The sequence below is a fragment of the Fusarium odoratissimum genome (genome assembly GCF_000260195.1).
Source record: "Fusarium odoratissimum NRRL 54006 unplaced genomic scaffold supercont1.2, whole genome shotgun sequence".
Classification (NCBI taxonomy): Eukaryota; Fungi; Ascomycota; class Sordariomycetes; order Hypocreales; family Nectriaceae; genus Fusarium; species Fusarium odoratissimum.
Genome location: NW_022158688.1, coordinates 805,922 through 818,624, shown reverse-complemented (window position 1 = coordinate 818,624; position 12,703 = coordinate 805,922). Strand labels below are relative to the sequence as shown.

The 12,703-nt window shown below is 48.9% G+C and overlaps 4 protein-coding genes and 1 non-coding gene across 9 annotated transcripts; 4 read left to right on the top strand and 1 right to left on the bottom strand.

Moving 5' to 3' along the window:
• The first annotated feature begins 311 nt into the window (after positions 1-311).
• FOIG_01920 lies at positions 312-383 on the top strand. The gene has a single exon. It is a non-coding gene; the product is annotated as a tRNA-Arg (tRNA).
• A 1,779-nt stretch (positions 384-2,162) lies between these two features.
• FOIG_01919 (uncharacterized protein) lies at positions 2,163-3,728 on the top strand. Its single transcript, XM_031198933.1, has 2 exons — positions 2,163-2,509; positions 2,707-3,728. The coding sequence occupies exons 1-2, from the start codon at positions 2,290-2,292 to the stop codon at positions 3,537-3,539; spliced, it is 1,053 nt and encodes a 350-aa protein (XP_031070970.1). The 5' UTR covers positions 2,163-2,289; the 3' UTR covers positions 3,540-3,728.
• Positions 3,729-6,248: 2,520 nt separating this feature from the next.
• FOIG_01918 (uncharacterized protein) lies at positions 6,249-9,930 on the top strand. 4 transcript variants are annotated; one of them, XM_031198929.1, is made up of 4 exons: positions 6,249-7,599; positions 7,650-7,731; positions 7,779-8,462; positions 8,559-9,930. In XM_031198929.1, the coding sequence occupies exons 1-4, from the start codon at positions 6,754-6,756 to the stop codon at positions 8,603-8,605; spliced, it is 1,659 nt and encodes a 552-aa protein (XP_031070966.1). In that variant the 5' UTR covers positions 6,249-6,753; the 3' UTR covers positions 8,606-9,930. The 4 variants fall into 4 exon arrangements, with proteins under 4 accessions (XP_031070966.1, XP_031070969.1, XP_031070968.1 ...); XM_031198932.1 differs by having other exon boundaries at positions 8,500-9,930; XM_031198931.1 differs by having other exon boundaries at positions 7,779-8,499.
• FOIG_01917 (uncharacterized protein) lies at positions 8,987-10,054 on the bottom strand. Of its 2 annotated transcripts, XM_031198928.1 has the most exons (2): positions 9,414-10,054; positions 8,987-9,359 (listed from the first exon to the last, which is right to left on the bottom strand). In XM_031198928.1, exons 1-2 carry the CDS (start codon positions 9,610-9,612, stop codon positions 9,262-9,264), a joined length of 297 nt encoding a protein of 98 aa, XP_031070965.1. In that variant the 5' UTR covers positions 9,613-10,054; the 3' UTR covers positions 8,987-9,261. The 2 variants fall into 2 exon arrangements, with proteins under 2 accessions (XP_031070965.1, XP_031070964.1); XM_031198927.1 differs by having other exon boundaries at positions 9,063-9,709.
• A 621-nt stretch (positions 10,055-10,675) lies between these two features.
• Positions 10,676-12,123, top strand: FOIG_01916 (uncharacterized protein). The gene is made up of 2 exons (XM_031198926.1): positions 10,676-11,183; positions 11,233-12,123. Exons 1-2 carry the CDS (start codon positions 10,924-10,926, stop codon positions 11,714-11,716), a joined length of 744 nt encoding a protein of 247 aa, XP_031070963.1. The 5' UTR covers positions 10,676-10,923; the 3' UTR covers positions 11,717-12,123.
• Positions 12,124-12,703: the final 580 nt, after the last annotated feature.

Below are 12,703 nucleotides of genomic sequence, written 5' to 3'. Positions count from 1 at the left end.
CTCAAGGCATCTCACGTGGATTGCATTCTTTGTGCTGTGCCGCTATCCTCCCTTATAAAGGTGGCGCAAAGACACTGTTATTGCGGGTGGTTTTAGTCCAGGGTCTACTTTGAGCTATTGAACGCCGCTATGGATACTCTACTTTAATGCTATTTAGCAGATTCCATCAGTTGCTAGCTCTAGTCGCTTGGCGCGGGTTGTGGGCGGCGTACCGAGTTTGATTTGAGTCCACAATCCTCCGGGTCTAGCGAAAAGATTGAGCACAGAATCCGTAAGCGACGTTTTCGAAAGTCAATTCAATAACAAGAAACGGTCGCGTGGCCCAATGGCAAGGCGTCTGACTACGAATCAGAAGATTCTGGGTTCGATCCCCAGCGTGATCATTCTTCTTGTTGATTGAGCCTCTTGTCATGCCTTTTTGCTAATGACTTGACTGTATCGGTTACTGGAGTTCCGATGCATGTCGAAACGTTGATCTTACTCCCTTTGCTGCCGGGAGTGGGATGATCAATCTAAACATAATCTCTCGGCAATCGGTGCCAGCATTTTTGCACACTACTCACAACTGTGACCATAACATGGTTGCAGTTCTTGACAGTTATAAATGTATTAACATCAAGTCTTGCCTGTTGCAACTCGTTGCGGGTATACTGCTGTCTACATACAATGGATCGGAGACTCGAACTGGTCCAGGGTAAACGGAGACATTTCCACATTCGAAGAGAGCCACTATAATGAATCAGAACTGAGCAATAACTCGTATGCCGTGTGCGACATCATCTCCATGGTGCTTTAGCCTATGCGAACGTTCCCTTTCAGTGCCCCATGGACAGGTTCGATAGCTTATCCAATGAATTAATGCTGCACCTCTGTAAAAGTCTAACATGAACCTGGTTCTTCCTTCCAATGAATTATCACATGCCTCGTTCTTATGAGTCTTGATACTACAAACTGAGGCCTTCAACTGGTCCCAACATTAAAATATCTCGACAAACGCGGCAAGCCAAACAAACAAGACTCACATGCAACTATCCATCGCCCTTCAGAACATCTTACCAATAGAATCCTTCAATAATCGTGCGCAGTCATGTTCTCAAACTGGTCCAAGCAAGCTTGTTTGACTTAGATTTGGCACCTGCTCTAAAAGTTCTCAAGTCAATGCTCCGTGCCGATCTTTGTACGTTATTTCGAGTATCATGGGTCTATTAGACCGGAGATGAATCGATCATCCTTGCAAATCTTGTCAGATATGAGAATGGAAATGATCGGAGGCTGGTGTATAAGCTTAAGTGGTAGTGTGGAGGGGCTTGTTCAGACGTTGGAAGACCTGCAGGATAGTGGAAAGCCAAGACGTCTCGAGGTTTTCACCGTCAGATATATCAGTTTACCGAAAGATCGTTCGGTAGTGTCTTCGACTACTTTGTTATTAGTTGACCACGGCTGTCTATCGAAACAATTATTACCATCTCAAAATCACATGCCGTCAGCAATCTGATACACGATAATGCCCAACCTTTTACCCAAAGCCGTAAACAATTCCGCTATCCAATAATCTCAACTCATCACGCTATAGAAACGGCCCGTTAAACAACAAACCACAATCTCCTTCCCCAACGGCCCAAAGTCGTCTCAAGTTGAACGGGGAGTCACCTTGTTTTAATGTATTCACAAACAACCCTTCCAATCTCGTAACCTTGATTTACGATGATCTCTTATAGCCTTGACCGATCCTATTGTGGGGCGCTCTCATCCTAGCTGACGATGCTACATGGTGTGTTTCGAAAGGGCATGACGCCCGGACCTGACTTTGATCCTTTTTTAATTTTGGAGGATCTTCGATTTTGTTACATCGGACAGAGTCAATTGGGAAAGTTAAGTTTAACTGTGTAAATCGGAAGATAAACTCAAAAGGCGAAAATAGCATAAAACAAACGGCGATAGTAGAGGATGGGTAACGTCGGGAGTTAATTTTCGGACAATTAATTCGAGAATCGCAAAGGATGGAGAGCGGAGATGGCTTGTGTCAAACATATTGACATGTCCGAAACGAAACCCTGAATCGGTCCACACCAAGACGGATCAATATCGTCGCAAGTCCCCTGCTTCCAAGTCCAGACGAGTCGCAGGGTATCAACTCTAGGCTGTATAAGTATTCACGATACCTCACTTCCCTCAGCATGTCTTCATCCTCTTCACAACAGTCATTCCTTTCATTCATTCGTTCTTTGTCATTCTTTTCAATTTCACTCTTTTTGAATTACATTCGTTCGATCTGGTCTATCGTTCAAAATGAAGCTGCTTGCTGGTCTTGCTCTCGCCTCTATGGCTGTCGCTGCGCCCCTGGTGGATAAGCGCGCCCCTACTCCCTTGAACGTTGAGTTGAAGATGCAGGGGAACTCAAAGGTTAAGGCTGTTATCACCAATAATGGGAAGAGCAACTTGAAGCTCCTCAAGGTTGGAACATTCCTTGATACGGCTCCTGTTGAGAGGGCTCAGGTCTTTTCTGCCGGTAAGACTTCTCTGGATGTGAGGCATGGGTGAAATGTCAGGTGGTCTAGATATGTGACCTGTTTGGATATTGAGGGTTGAGTCTGCCCATGGAACTCAGCTCTCAGCAGAACAGGAGGGAGTATTCTCTGACACATTCTCGACACTACCCTCGCCTCAGCCACTACCCCCATAGCTTCACTCACTGACCTCTAACAGAAAAGAAGACTGTCCCCTTTGACGGTGTTCGCATCGCTCTCGACACCACCCAGCTCGATGACACCGCCTTCCAGAGCATCCCCTCCGGCAACTCCTACGAAGTCGAGTTCGACATCGCCGAGTTTCACGATCTTTCTGCTGGCGGCAAGTTCAGCGTTCTCTCCTCTGGCGCCCTCTCTTTCGCCCAGGAGAACTCCACCGAGCTCGTCGGCTCAGTCCCCTTCTACTCCAATCGTCTCGACGCCGAAGTCGACGGTCCCCAGGCCTTCTCCGTCCGCACCGCATTCCACCAGAAGCGCGCTCAAGTGCAGAGTGACTGCTCTGGCAGCAAGCTCCAGGTCACCCAGGCTGCTCTGTCGAACTGTGCTAGACAGGCTTCTGCTGCTCAGGAGGCTGCGTCTAACGGTCCTGCTGCGAAGGTGGAGGAGTACTTTAAGAACTCTGACGCTACGACTCGCTCGACTGTCGCTGATGTCTTTGCCAAGATTGCGGCTGAGTGTGGATCGACTAACGCTGGGGATACTCGATACTACTGTACCGATGTTTACGGCGCGTGCCAGAACGGTGTTCTTGCGTATACCGTTCCTGGAGGAAACTACATGGCCTACTGCGATCTGTACTTTGAGCGTCTTCCTGCCACCACTTCAACCTGCCATGCTCAGGACCAGGGCAACACCAACTTGCACGAGATGACCCATCTTAACCAGATCAAGGGAACTTCTGACTATGGTGGTTATGGATATAACTTCATCCAGAGCTTGACTGCTGAGCAGAACATCAACCACGCTGACACTTATGCTCTGTTTGCCAACGCTGTTAGTCTGGGATGTTAGAGGGTTAACGAAGCAAGTGGCCCATGGGTGCAGATGATGAGTTTGTTAGAGAGTTTGTGAAATTTGGATCAAGTAGGGTACACAATAAAGGATGGCGTTTTGAAGGCGGGACTTGTATAAGCAATCCACTAGAGTACGCGAGTTAACGCTGAATGCAAATGCCTGTGTGAGAAGGGCCGTTTGATGATACTCGCTTGGAAGACCAAACACTATACGTTATAGCAGAAGTTGCTAAGACGACGCGAAACAGCCTGATGCGATCATAGGCTGATTAAATGTGCCATCTTTGAGAAGTCACCACTGGGTGACCCGTGCTGAATAGAAGTCAAGGATATCCTCGTTGACACTTGACACCAGCTAGGCTGTGGTAGGAAACCTTCGTAAGTGACAAAAAGACTTGCGATACAATTGGTAAGTTCTTTGACTGCTTATTTCTCAGCCTTGGTCCAGAATCTTAACTACTCCGACATCCTACAGACCAGCCATAGACGTCTGCCAACGTCTGAGCGGGCTGGACTGAGTATGGAATGCTAGAGGATGCTAGAAGGAGGTGAAACACGACCCTCCTTGCGATAACCAAGGTAGTGGGCGAAGGCAGTTGATTAGGCAGATAGGTAGGTACCTTACGCACTTTATCGAGCTCGGTCTTGAGCTTAGTGGTCGAGATTGTTTGTACAGAATGTTAGCTTAGATGGAAACACCAACGTGCTTTTAGTACTTCTCTGTTCCTCCTTCAAAACGTGACAACATGACAATGCTCAGATCCTATGCCCTCTAATCGTTGAGCATCACACCTCGGCCACCGGGTCCCATTGGATGTGGCGATGTAAGCCCGCGTCATGATATCGTAGGTAGTCGCCCTCAAAGCGCCAGTATAAGCCGTGGGAAAAATTGGCGTTGACGCAGCTCGACCGGTCTCAGGCCAACGCGTCCAACTTCAACATCCCGACAACCCTACGCCAAAGTCATAATCTCTTGTCTTTCATGTGGCTGGCTTTCATTTGTTCAACCAGTCCGATAATTAAATCCAGGCTCCTTTCGTTACTTCTAGTCCTTGCGCCCCGAATGTAACCGTAACTGCCTTCTGGAGTGCTGTACCTAGAGACTTCTAGGGTACATAAATGTTGATTGCGGTGCGGAGTCCATAGCCACCTGAGAAGCAGGTCGAAGGACCCTCCCAGCGGCGCTGAATTCTTCAGCTATTTGCTGCTTCTCATTGTTGGACATGGAGCAATCGCTTTCCGCAGCCTCACAAATTGCTGGGATCTCATCAGATGTCCTCTGGTAGTCTGTTACACTGAGCGCACTGGCAGTTCGAGTGTAGACATTGTGGTGAAGTAGAGACTGAGGTAGGAACGAGTGTGTAGGAAGTCAAGCGGTTGGCTATGATTCTAGAGTGACGTGGAAACTTAAGTGAACGAAGCGTTGCCAAACTTTGTGAACGCCTCTATTTGATTTGTCACGTGAGCATACCTGCAAAATGCTTAAAGATACCTGGAGGTCCCACCTCATTCAGCTACCGTAGAAGCCTAGAGCAAATCTGATCTCGTGGAAGTCGAGAAGGTTGATCAGGTACCAAGCAGTGATTGCCTAATGTAATCGGATCCTGCCGAGTCTCAGTGATCTTCTGGAGATCTCAAGTTTCAATGCCCAACACCTCTTGGTTAGAATTTGGAAGACATGATTGGTTCGGAGATTGCATGGCTTGTGTGGGTCGGGCCAGGGCTTGTGTCTTGGTTTCTCGACGTCATCGCACAGGAGAATCTCCCCGCGACTTGAGGTCCTTGGTTTCACGACAGCTTCAGTCAAGGATGAGTCTTGAGGAGACCACTCAAGCTGACACGTCCCCGTAACAAGTTTGTTATTTCCCAAAGAAACATTCGGTAAGAATTTGCTATCCCGATGGACAAGTTGCACAGACCTCGATGCTGCAGTCACCCATTGGAAATTCCATCTGCCGGTGAGCTATTCAGGTCCTGGGCCAAGAACCCAAATGTAACGCAGCAGAGCCCGAGCGGCGAGCTTTGGGCTACCATGATCAAAGAAACACGGCTTGTGCCGTTGGTCTTGGTAAAGACGAAAATGAGAACGAAAGCCCTTTGAGGCTCTCCCCTCCATCGTTAGTTCCCTTCAGGGGAAGACCCTGCAGACTGAGAAACTTTGTTCCCGGTGGGTTTCTCCTCTCTCTTTTGTTAACGTCAAGATGGAGAAGGGTAGGTTAACTTGGTAAAGATGCCATTTTTAGAAGGGCACACTCGGGTCGGCCCATGCTGGATGATCATTTGCCTTGGTAGTAAAACACCAAGACTTGACATTCGTAAACATTTACATTTCCCTGCCTTATATGGGAATTCACATATGGTTCTACAGATTCGATCAGTTATCGAGAATTATCTGACTGTTAACATTTTCCCACAGCCTCAATTGATCCCAGTCCCTGCATTTCATGTGCCATAATCCGGCTTTTGGCTATGCCGGCCCACTTGGTTTGTGCTTGGGCGTCGAGACCACTATCGAAGCGAATGGGCGTTAAGTTACAGCGGTGGTTCTCTTTTTTTCTTTGTGTAAGCTTGTGTTTGTGTACTTTTACGCACGTAACGTTTCTCTTTGATCTCGTGCATTGGTTCTTCGAGGTAATCAGGGACCCTTGATTGTTTGTCTGATATATATCAGGTGTTGTGCTGTCTCACTGTTTAACTCGGTCTCATCACAAGTCGTCATCAGCTGGACAGTAAAGCTCCAGGGCTCTCTCCTCATGCAATTGTACCGCTCAGCCCCCTGTAACTGTCGCTAGAGTCACAAGCCACTGAGAAGACGGGGATCCACTTGGACAGTTCGGCCCTGGAATCTCTTGACAAGCGGGGTCTTGGATCAGTCTGTCAACGTCATCGGCCTCTTCTCACCCTCCATCATCCATCCTCTCCATCTTGGTCATCCAATCCCAGTTGAATATTCCTACCACTAATCCTTGGTCCTCTTCCCTCCCTCTCGACTCATCAAGTATCCCGCCCACCCTCCAGTACATCATCTCTTCTTTCTCTTTCTCTCCTCCATCCTTCTCTCATCATCTTTTTTTGCACCTGCATCTTTAACTTGCACTTAATATCCTTTCGCTGAAAGGCGATCAGCTATACCACTAACACCAGAGGACTAGCCTCTATACGTTCCGGTCTGCTTAAGCAGCCACAATCAGACAACACCACACACAGTTATAATGGCCGAACGCTGGGACCGCGATCGCTTTGAGCGAATGCGCGGCGAACAAAACAGAGATCGCTTCGATGACGATCGCTCATATACACGCAGCACACGAGGCCGCGACCACTCAGATGAGCGATATGACCGTCGACCTGGCCGCGGTTACTACGAAGAGGAAGACATCCGTGACCGTCGCTACTACGGCGATGATTCTCGCTATCAACCTCAGCGAGAAAGAGAGCGAGATATGCCACCTCCCTGGGCTCGTCGCACAGATGTTTTAGAGAGAGAACGAGAGCGAGACCATCCTCGTCGCGAATCTCCACCTCGTCGACCAGGTTTCCTCCGCCGACAATCATCTCTTGACACTTTTGACCGCCGACCACGTTTCTTCCAGGATCGTGAGGAGTACCCCCCTCCCGCTCGCCGTGAGGATATCCGTCCTCGAGATCACCGAGATCCTCGAGATGACTACCGTGCTCCTCCTTACACACCTATTCCTCTTCCCAAGACCCGAGGACTGCCTCCACCTCGCAGATACGGCGACGAGTATTATGACGACATCAAGATTGCCGAGCCCGACTATTATGGCGACGATGATTACCGATCCATGCCTGAGCGTGTTCGTGAGCGCGAATACACTCGATCTCGCAACCGCCGTGGACGCAGCCGAGAATCTCGTTCTACTCGAACTCGTTCTGTTCGAAGCAGCTCGTATTCTTCATCTTCTAGCCGCTCCTCTAGCAGCAGCGGAGGTACTACAGTGAAGAGCGAGTATCCCAAGAAGGGCAAGACTCGCATTCCTGCTAAGCTTGTTTCCAAGCGAGCTCTCATTGATCTCGGATACCCATTCTTTGAAGAGGTTTGTAGTCAAATGCCCATGATTCCTGCTCGGCCTCTAACATGATTTAGGGCAACACAATTATTGTGCAGAAGGCTCTGGGCCAAGATAACATTGATGAGCTGCTCAAGGTCAGCGAGGATTACAAGAAGGGTAAGTCCTGCAATTCGCAAAATTGATACGCTACTAACACTCTGTAGTCGAAGCTGAAATTGCCGCCTCTCGAGAACCCAAGGCTCCTACTGCTGCTTTGCCTGCACCTCCGCCCAAGGAGAAGGTCTGGGAACCAACCCCGGAACCACCGCCTGCAAAGACTCCTCCGCCTCCCGCCCCTCCAGTTCAGGCACCCCCAGCCCAGGCACCTCCCGCTGCTGTTCCAGTTGGAACTCCAGCTCCTCCTCCACCCGTTCAGATGATGCCTCCACCTCAACCATATCCAATGCCGACCCCGGCCCCAGCACCGATCCAGATGCAGCCTCCTCCTATGGTTCAGCCTGGAGGTCCCCCTCCTGGTTTCTATCAGCCAGGACCGCCTCCTCAGCAAGTGCCCTTTGACTATGAGGAGACTGTTATCCGTGACGTTTCGCCATCTCGATTCACAACTACCACTACATCCTCTAGCTGGGACTCGTACCATCACCACCATCACCCCACCGAGGAGCTTGTCGTCCGATCTCGCTCTCGATCCCGCAGTGGTCGCGACATCCGAAAGGAGATCAAGGCTTTGGAACGTGAGCTGGCTCACCGACCTCGAGGACGTTCTACCAGCGGCGAGATCGTCAGCGCCGAGCGCTTGCCAGATGGACAACTCGTTATCCGGGAGGAAAGATTGGAGAAGGTGGTTGAACACCGCAAACCTCCTCGTATTGAGAAGGACAAGAAAGGTAGGATGGCCATTAGCGTACCTAAGTACCGTTAAAGGTGCGCCTTTTTATGTTATTCGCGTCTCTTGAGAACGTGTGGCTGACTCGGCTGCACAGGACCTCCTCCTAAGCTCATGCGGGCCATGCTTGCTACTCTGACTTAAACGACATGTCGACGACTACCAAGGCGAATGAATTGAACGAAAACGATACGGCCTTGATGGCTTATGAGGGCAACCGAACTTTCACAGGATATATTCGCAAGACTGGGATACATATGAAATGAGGTGTATATTCTGGATATTTTAGTGTTTCAAGGATCTAGACAAGTTTGGGACTGGAGTATTCATTGGAAAACCTACAACATTAACGACTTATGACATTTATTTTAATCCTATACTTGGTTTAGGTAATCTTAGATGTGCTTTGCGCCGTGAAATGCTGTGTCTGTGAAGTGATTCAGACTCCCCTTCGTCTTGGTCACAAGACCCAGAGTCTCGTGCGCAGCAGAGGCAGTGAACGGGTTTAGTACGGCAACTGGATAAGGTGATCTAGATTAGCACAAGGGCTATTACATGATCTGCAGAGCCAGCAAGGGATCGATTGAGCCGCAGTTTAAAGTCGAGTACAAGACCAACCACAGAAAGGTCACTGAAGTTTGAAGGGCATCGCATTAATTTTGACTAAATAAACTAGGATTCAATAGCGAAAGATAGTTTCTTAGTGTCCCCAACACCAACCAGGTCCTTTCCACCGAGCATCAGGGTATAGCGTATATCCATCGCCAAGCAAACCTCCCAATAATCCAAGGTCAAAAGATTTACTGAGTCTTCTTGTTCGCAACAGTCCGTCCCTGCGCGGTATACCTCACATAAGCGAAAGTACCGAGGACGCCAATAGCAAGAATAGCAGCGTTGCCTTTGTCATCGTCAGCACGCAAAAAATGATGTAAATACGAAGGAGGGAACTCACTGGCTACAAACTTGCCCACGCCACCGGTGACCTCAACAAGACCGGAGACGACATCGCCGATGAGGTTGAAAAGACCCTGAACGAAGCCGAGAACAGCGGAGAGAATGGAGTGGATGACGGAGTAGAAGGTGTTGAAGACTGAGGCGAGAAGCTCGTAGATGGAGCTGAAGAGATCGCTGATAGCACTTGTGATGGCCATTTTGTCTGTTGATCGTGTTGTTCTTGTTCAAGTGTAGGTAGGTAAGTGTTTCGTTGAGAAAAGGCTGTTTGAGAAAGAGAGCTCTTGGCTGCCTTTTATGACCTTGTCTACTTCACTTTCTTGTTCCTGGATTTAAGAGCAAGTCGTGACGTCGTCATGCTCTCGATTTCGCGATGTGCATGTGACGTCACCCAACCACGCGACGAGATGAGGAGGTTGTTTTGTGAAACATTGCGTCTTGATGAGGTAAGAAGTGTTTTACATCAGGTCAGCCTTGTGAGAACAAGGTAATGTGAGCTAATGGCCGTTGAAGAGATGTCACTTTTAGTTAATGGTTGATGCTATGCTTGATGCTTGGCTCTTTTTAAGTGGTTGCTTCTTCGGGAATGGGGAGACGTCTGAGAGTGCTTATTTTTGAGATCGTCGATCTGGGCTTGGGGTTGTAGGCTGAGATGGGGATGGTTAGGTTGGCGGACGGGTTGAGAATGTTCCAGGTTGATAAGCTTTCTGGTGTTTTCTACAAGAGTTAGGCTTTCTCGTCGTTTAATACAGGACCTCACGGCGCACCGTTCATCTGCTGTATTGTACACTCCGTGATCAATTAAACTTAAACCTCCGATGGTCGATGCCTTATTTGTGGGACCCTTCCGAACCCGTGTGGATCCAGCACCGGAGGCACAGCTGGGATGAGAAACGGCCTCGGTGCCGATATTGCGTTCACTATTACCCCTCTCAGCAGGCACAGAAGAGCTCCGCATGAAGCTTATTGAACCGATATCGCTTGATAACGAATATGTAACTACAATGAGGCCTTTGCTGACTTGTCACATCACCTCATCTCGCTCCTCACAGACCAGTGTTTGAGATTCCTCCCAAGCTCCAGACCAAGTCTCATCTTGTCTTATACCAAGCTTCCCGGCGATTACCACAATTAACATCTAAATGCCGATTTACCGGGTCCAGGTGGGTACTCATCCCATTCCACCTGGTTGAGCATGGGTTAACAGATCCATAAGGTTTTATCCATGTAACCAAAATGATCCTGCAGGATCTGTAGAAGCCACCTTCATTTCAGATATATACCACCAAGTGACTCAAATGCTGCAAGCGAGCTGATACATCAAGGGTTTGACGTGACAGCTGTCGACATGGCTTGGCTTTGCTCTCGGTCCCGAGCCCGAGCCCGAGGCTTTGACAATTGCCTTCTTTTAATAGTTGACATTTCCACATAGCTGCAAGGCACAAAATTGAACCCGTGCCGGTGCGGCTCTTCCCTCACAACACCTGGAGACGTCTATCTGATAAGGAAGGATGTCGGAGTCACGATATCACGAAGGCCTCGAGGTCTACTCGGACAGCGCAGCTCATGCGCCAGAAGTCAACCCACACGGCGTTTACAATCAGGGTTCGAAGGATCCAATATCGGGTTATGTTCAGGTCGTCGAGGCACGAAAGGGTCCCTTTGGTCTGAGCATATTGAGCCTATGCGCGCTTGTTGCTATCATTACTGCAGTGGTTGTCGGAGCTGGAGTTGGTGGAGGTCTTGGATCAGCTCTGGCCGACTGCAAGAAGTACGAGACCCAGACTTACTAACACATGCACAAATGCTAACAGCCATAGTTCACAAGTGTCTGAGGCCCCAGCTGCGTCCGCGATACAAGCCTCCGCCTGTCCAACCCTCACAGCAAGCGCAAGCGAAACCACCGAAACCGCCGAGTCGAAATTCTACGAGCCCAAACCAGCAGACCAAGTAACAAACCTCACTCTCCCCGACGCATGCTCCCAACCAAACGGCAAAGACGACTACACCACAACCAACGGCTACGGCTTCACATATACCTGCGGGTTTGACTACCCAGGGAACGATATAGTGCCCATACTGGCCTACACAGCATTCGACTGCATGCATGCATGCGCAATGTACACCGAGATCAACAGCGGGAAGGAAAACGCGACGCTCTGTGATAGTATCGCGTTTAATAGAGAGATGGCGAAGAACTATGAAGTCAAGGGAGGGAATTGTTGGCTGAAGACGGGGACGAGGGATCTTTTTCCGGCGTCGGATTTGATGCCGACGTTTTTGTATGCGAAGAGGAATTCGTGAGTTTGATGTTGGTGGGGGACTGTGATGATGGATGACTAATTGATCATACTACTTGGATGTTTCTTTTTTTTTTCGCTTGGGTGTTGTCTTTGCGATTGAGGCTGCGGGGATGGACTCATGAGAGCGTCAGCGTGGCTGAGTTAAAGAGTAATAGCCGGACGGTCTTGGCAGTAAGACCATCGCAGCGATGAGGTTGGGCTCAAACGGGACTAGGAAAACAGCAACGACATGAGGCTCTAGTTTCTTTTGAATCACAACTATGAGAATTTATGGCTAGAAGATATTTAAAGTAAATGTCATTTGCCATCAATCGACATCCGAATCGTGAGCTTGGTGTTTCAACAAGTTCATCTTCAAACCTCAAACCGATACGAATACCCACTACTCAATCACAGTGCTGACACACGAATAAAGTGCTTAGAAACATACCACAGCTGCTCAGCCCCAGAAGCATCGCTCGTTTACATTCTTCGAACCACGTGCCGAGACAAGCTCTTGTAAGGCATTTCGTACGGCCATTACCCATTTGAGACGGCACTGAAATGCCGATTCACGATCAATCCGCTATTGCGGCTGGGCCAGTGACCGAGTCGTACGTAACACTTCTGCGCCAGCATCACATCGCATCGTATCCTCTGGGCGGTTACGAATATTGTGGACCACCCGAGACCACCTATAAATGGGATTTTTAGAGTTTAGTTCTTTCAACGTCGGCGGTTAACAATCACTCTTCGACAGCTCAACAATAGGGAACTCACTCTATGATTTAATTAAAAGATCAAAGGTCATTTGCAAAATTACGCCTGACCACAACGTGAGTTACAGCTCAAAAAGCCTTGGTAACGTCCGTCACCCAAAGACTGGCCACCCCCACAGACCGGCCACCTTGCTTTTAACCCAGCCACCCAATTTATATATACTTTAAACAGTCACAACTCTACCAATTTAATTCCAATTAATTTCAAACTAACGCCAATCAATTCAGAA

Bases quoted from the DNA above. Each gene is read 5' to 3' on its own strand.
- FOIG_01919 (XM_031198933.1), top strand. From the start codon at position 2,290: ATGAAGCTGCTTGCTGGTCTTGCTCTCGCCTCTATGGCTGTCGCTGCG. The intron at 2,510-2,706 runs GTAAGACTTCTC...GACCTCTAACAG, and splicing joins GGCTCAGGTCTTTTCTGCCG to AAAAGAAGACTGTCCCCTTT.
- FOIG_01918 (XM_031198929.1), top strand. From the start codon at position 6,754: ATGGCCGAACGCTGGGACCGCGATCGCTTTGAGCGAATGCGCGGCGAA. The intron at 7,600-7,649 runs GTTTGTAGTCAA...AACATGATTTAG, and splicing joins GATACCCATTCTTTGAAGAG to GGCAACACAATTATTGTGCA. The intron at 8,463-8,558 runs GTAGGATGGCCA...TCGGCTGCACAG, and splicing joins TATTGAGAAGGACAAGAAAG to GACCTCCTCCTAAGCTCATG.
- FOIG_01917 (XM_031198927.1), bottom strand. From the start codon at position 9,612: ATGGCCATCACAAGTGCTATCAGCGATCTCTTCAGCTCCATCTACGAG.
- FOIG_01916 (XM_031198926.1), top strand. From the start codon at position 10,924: ATGTCGGAGTCACGATATCACGAAGGCCTCGAGGTCTACTCGGACAGC. The intron at 11,184-11,232 runs GTACGAGACCCA...TAACAGCCATAG, and splicing joins GCTCTGGCCGACTGCAAGAA to TTCACAAGTGTCTGAGGCCC.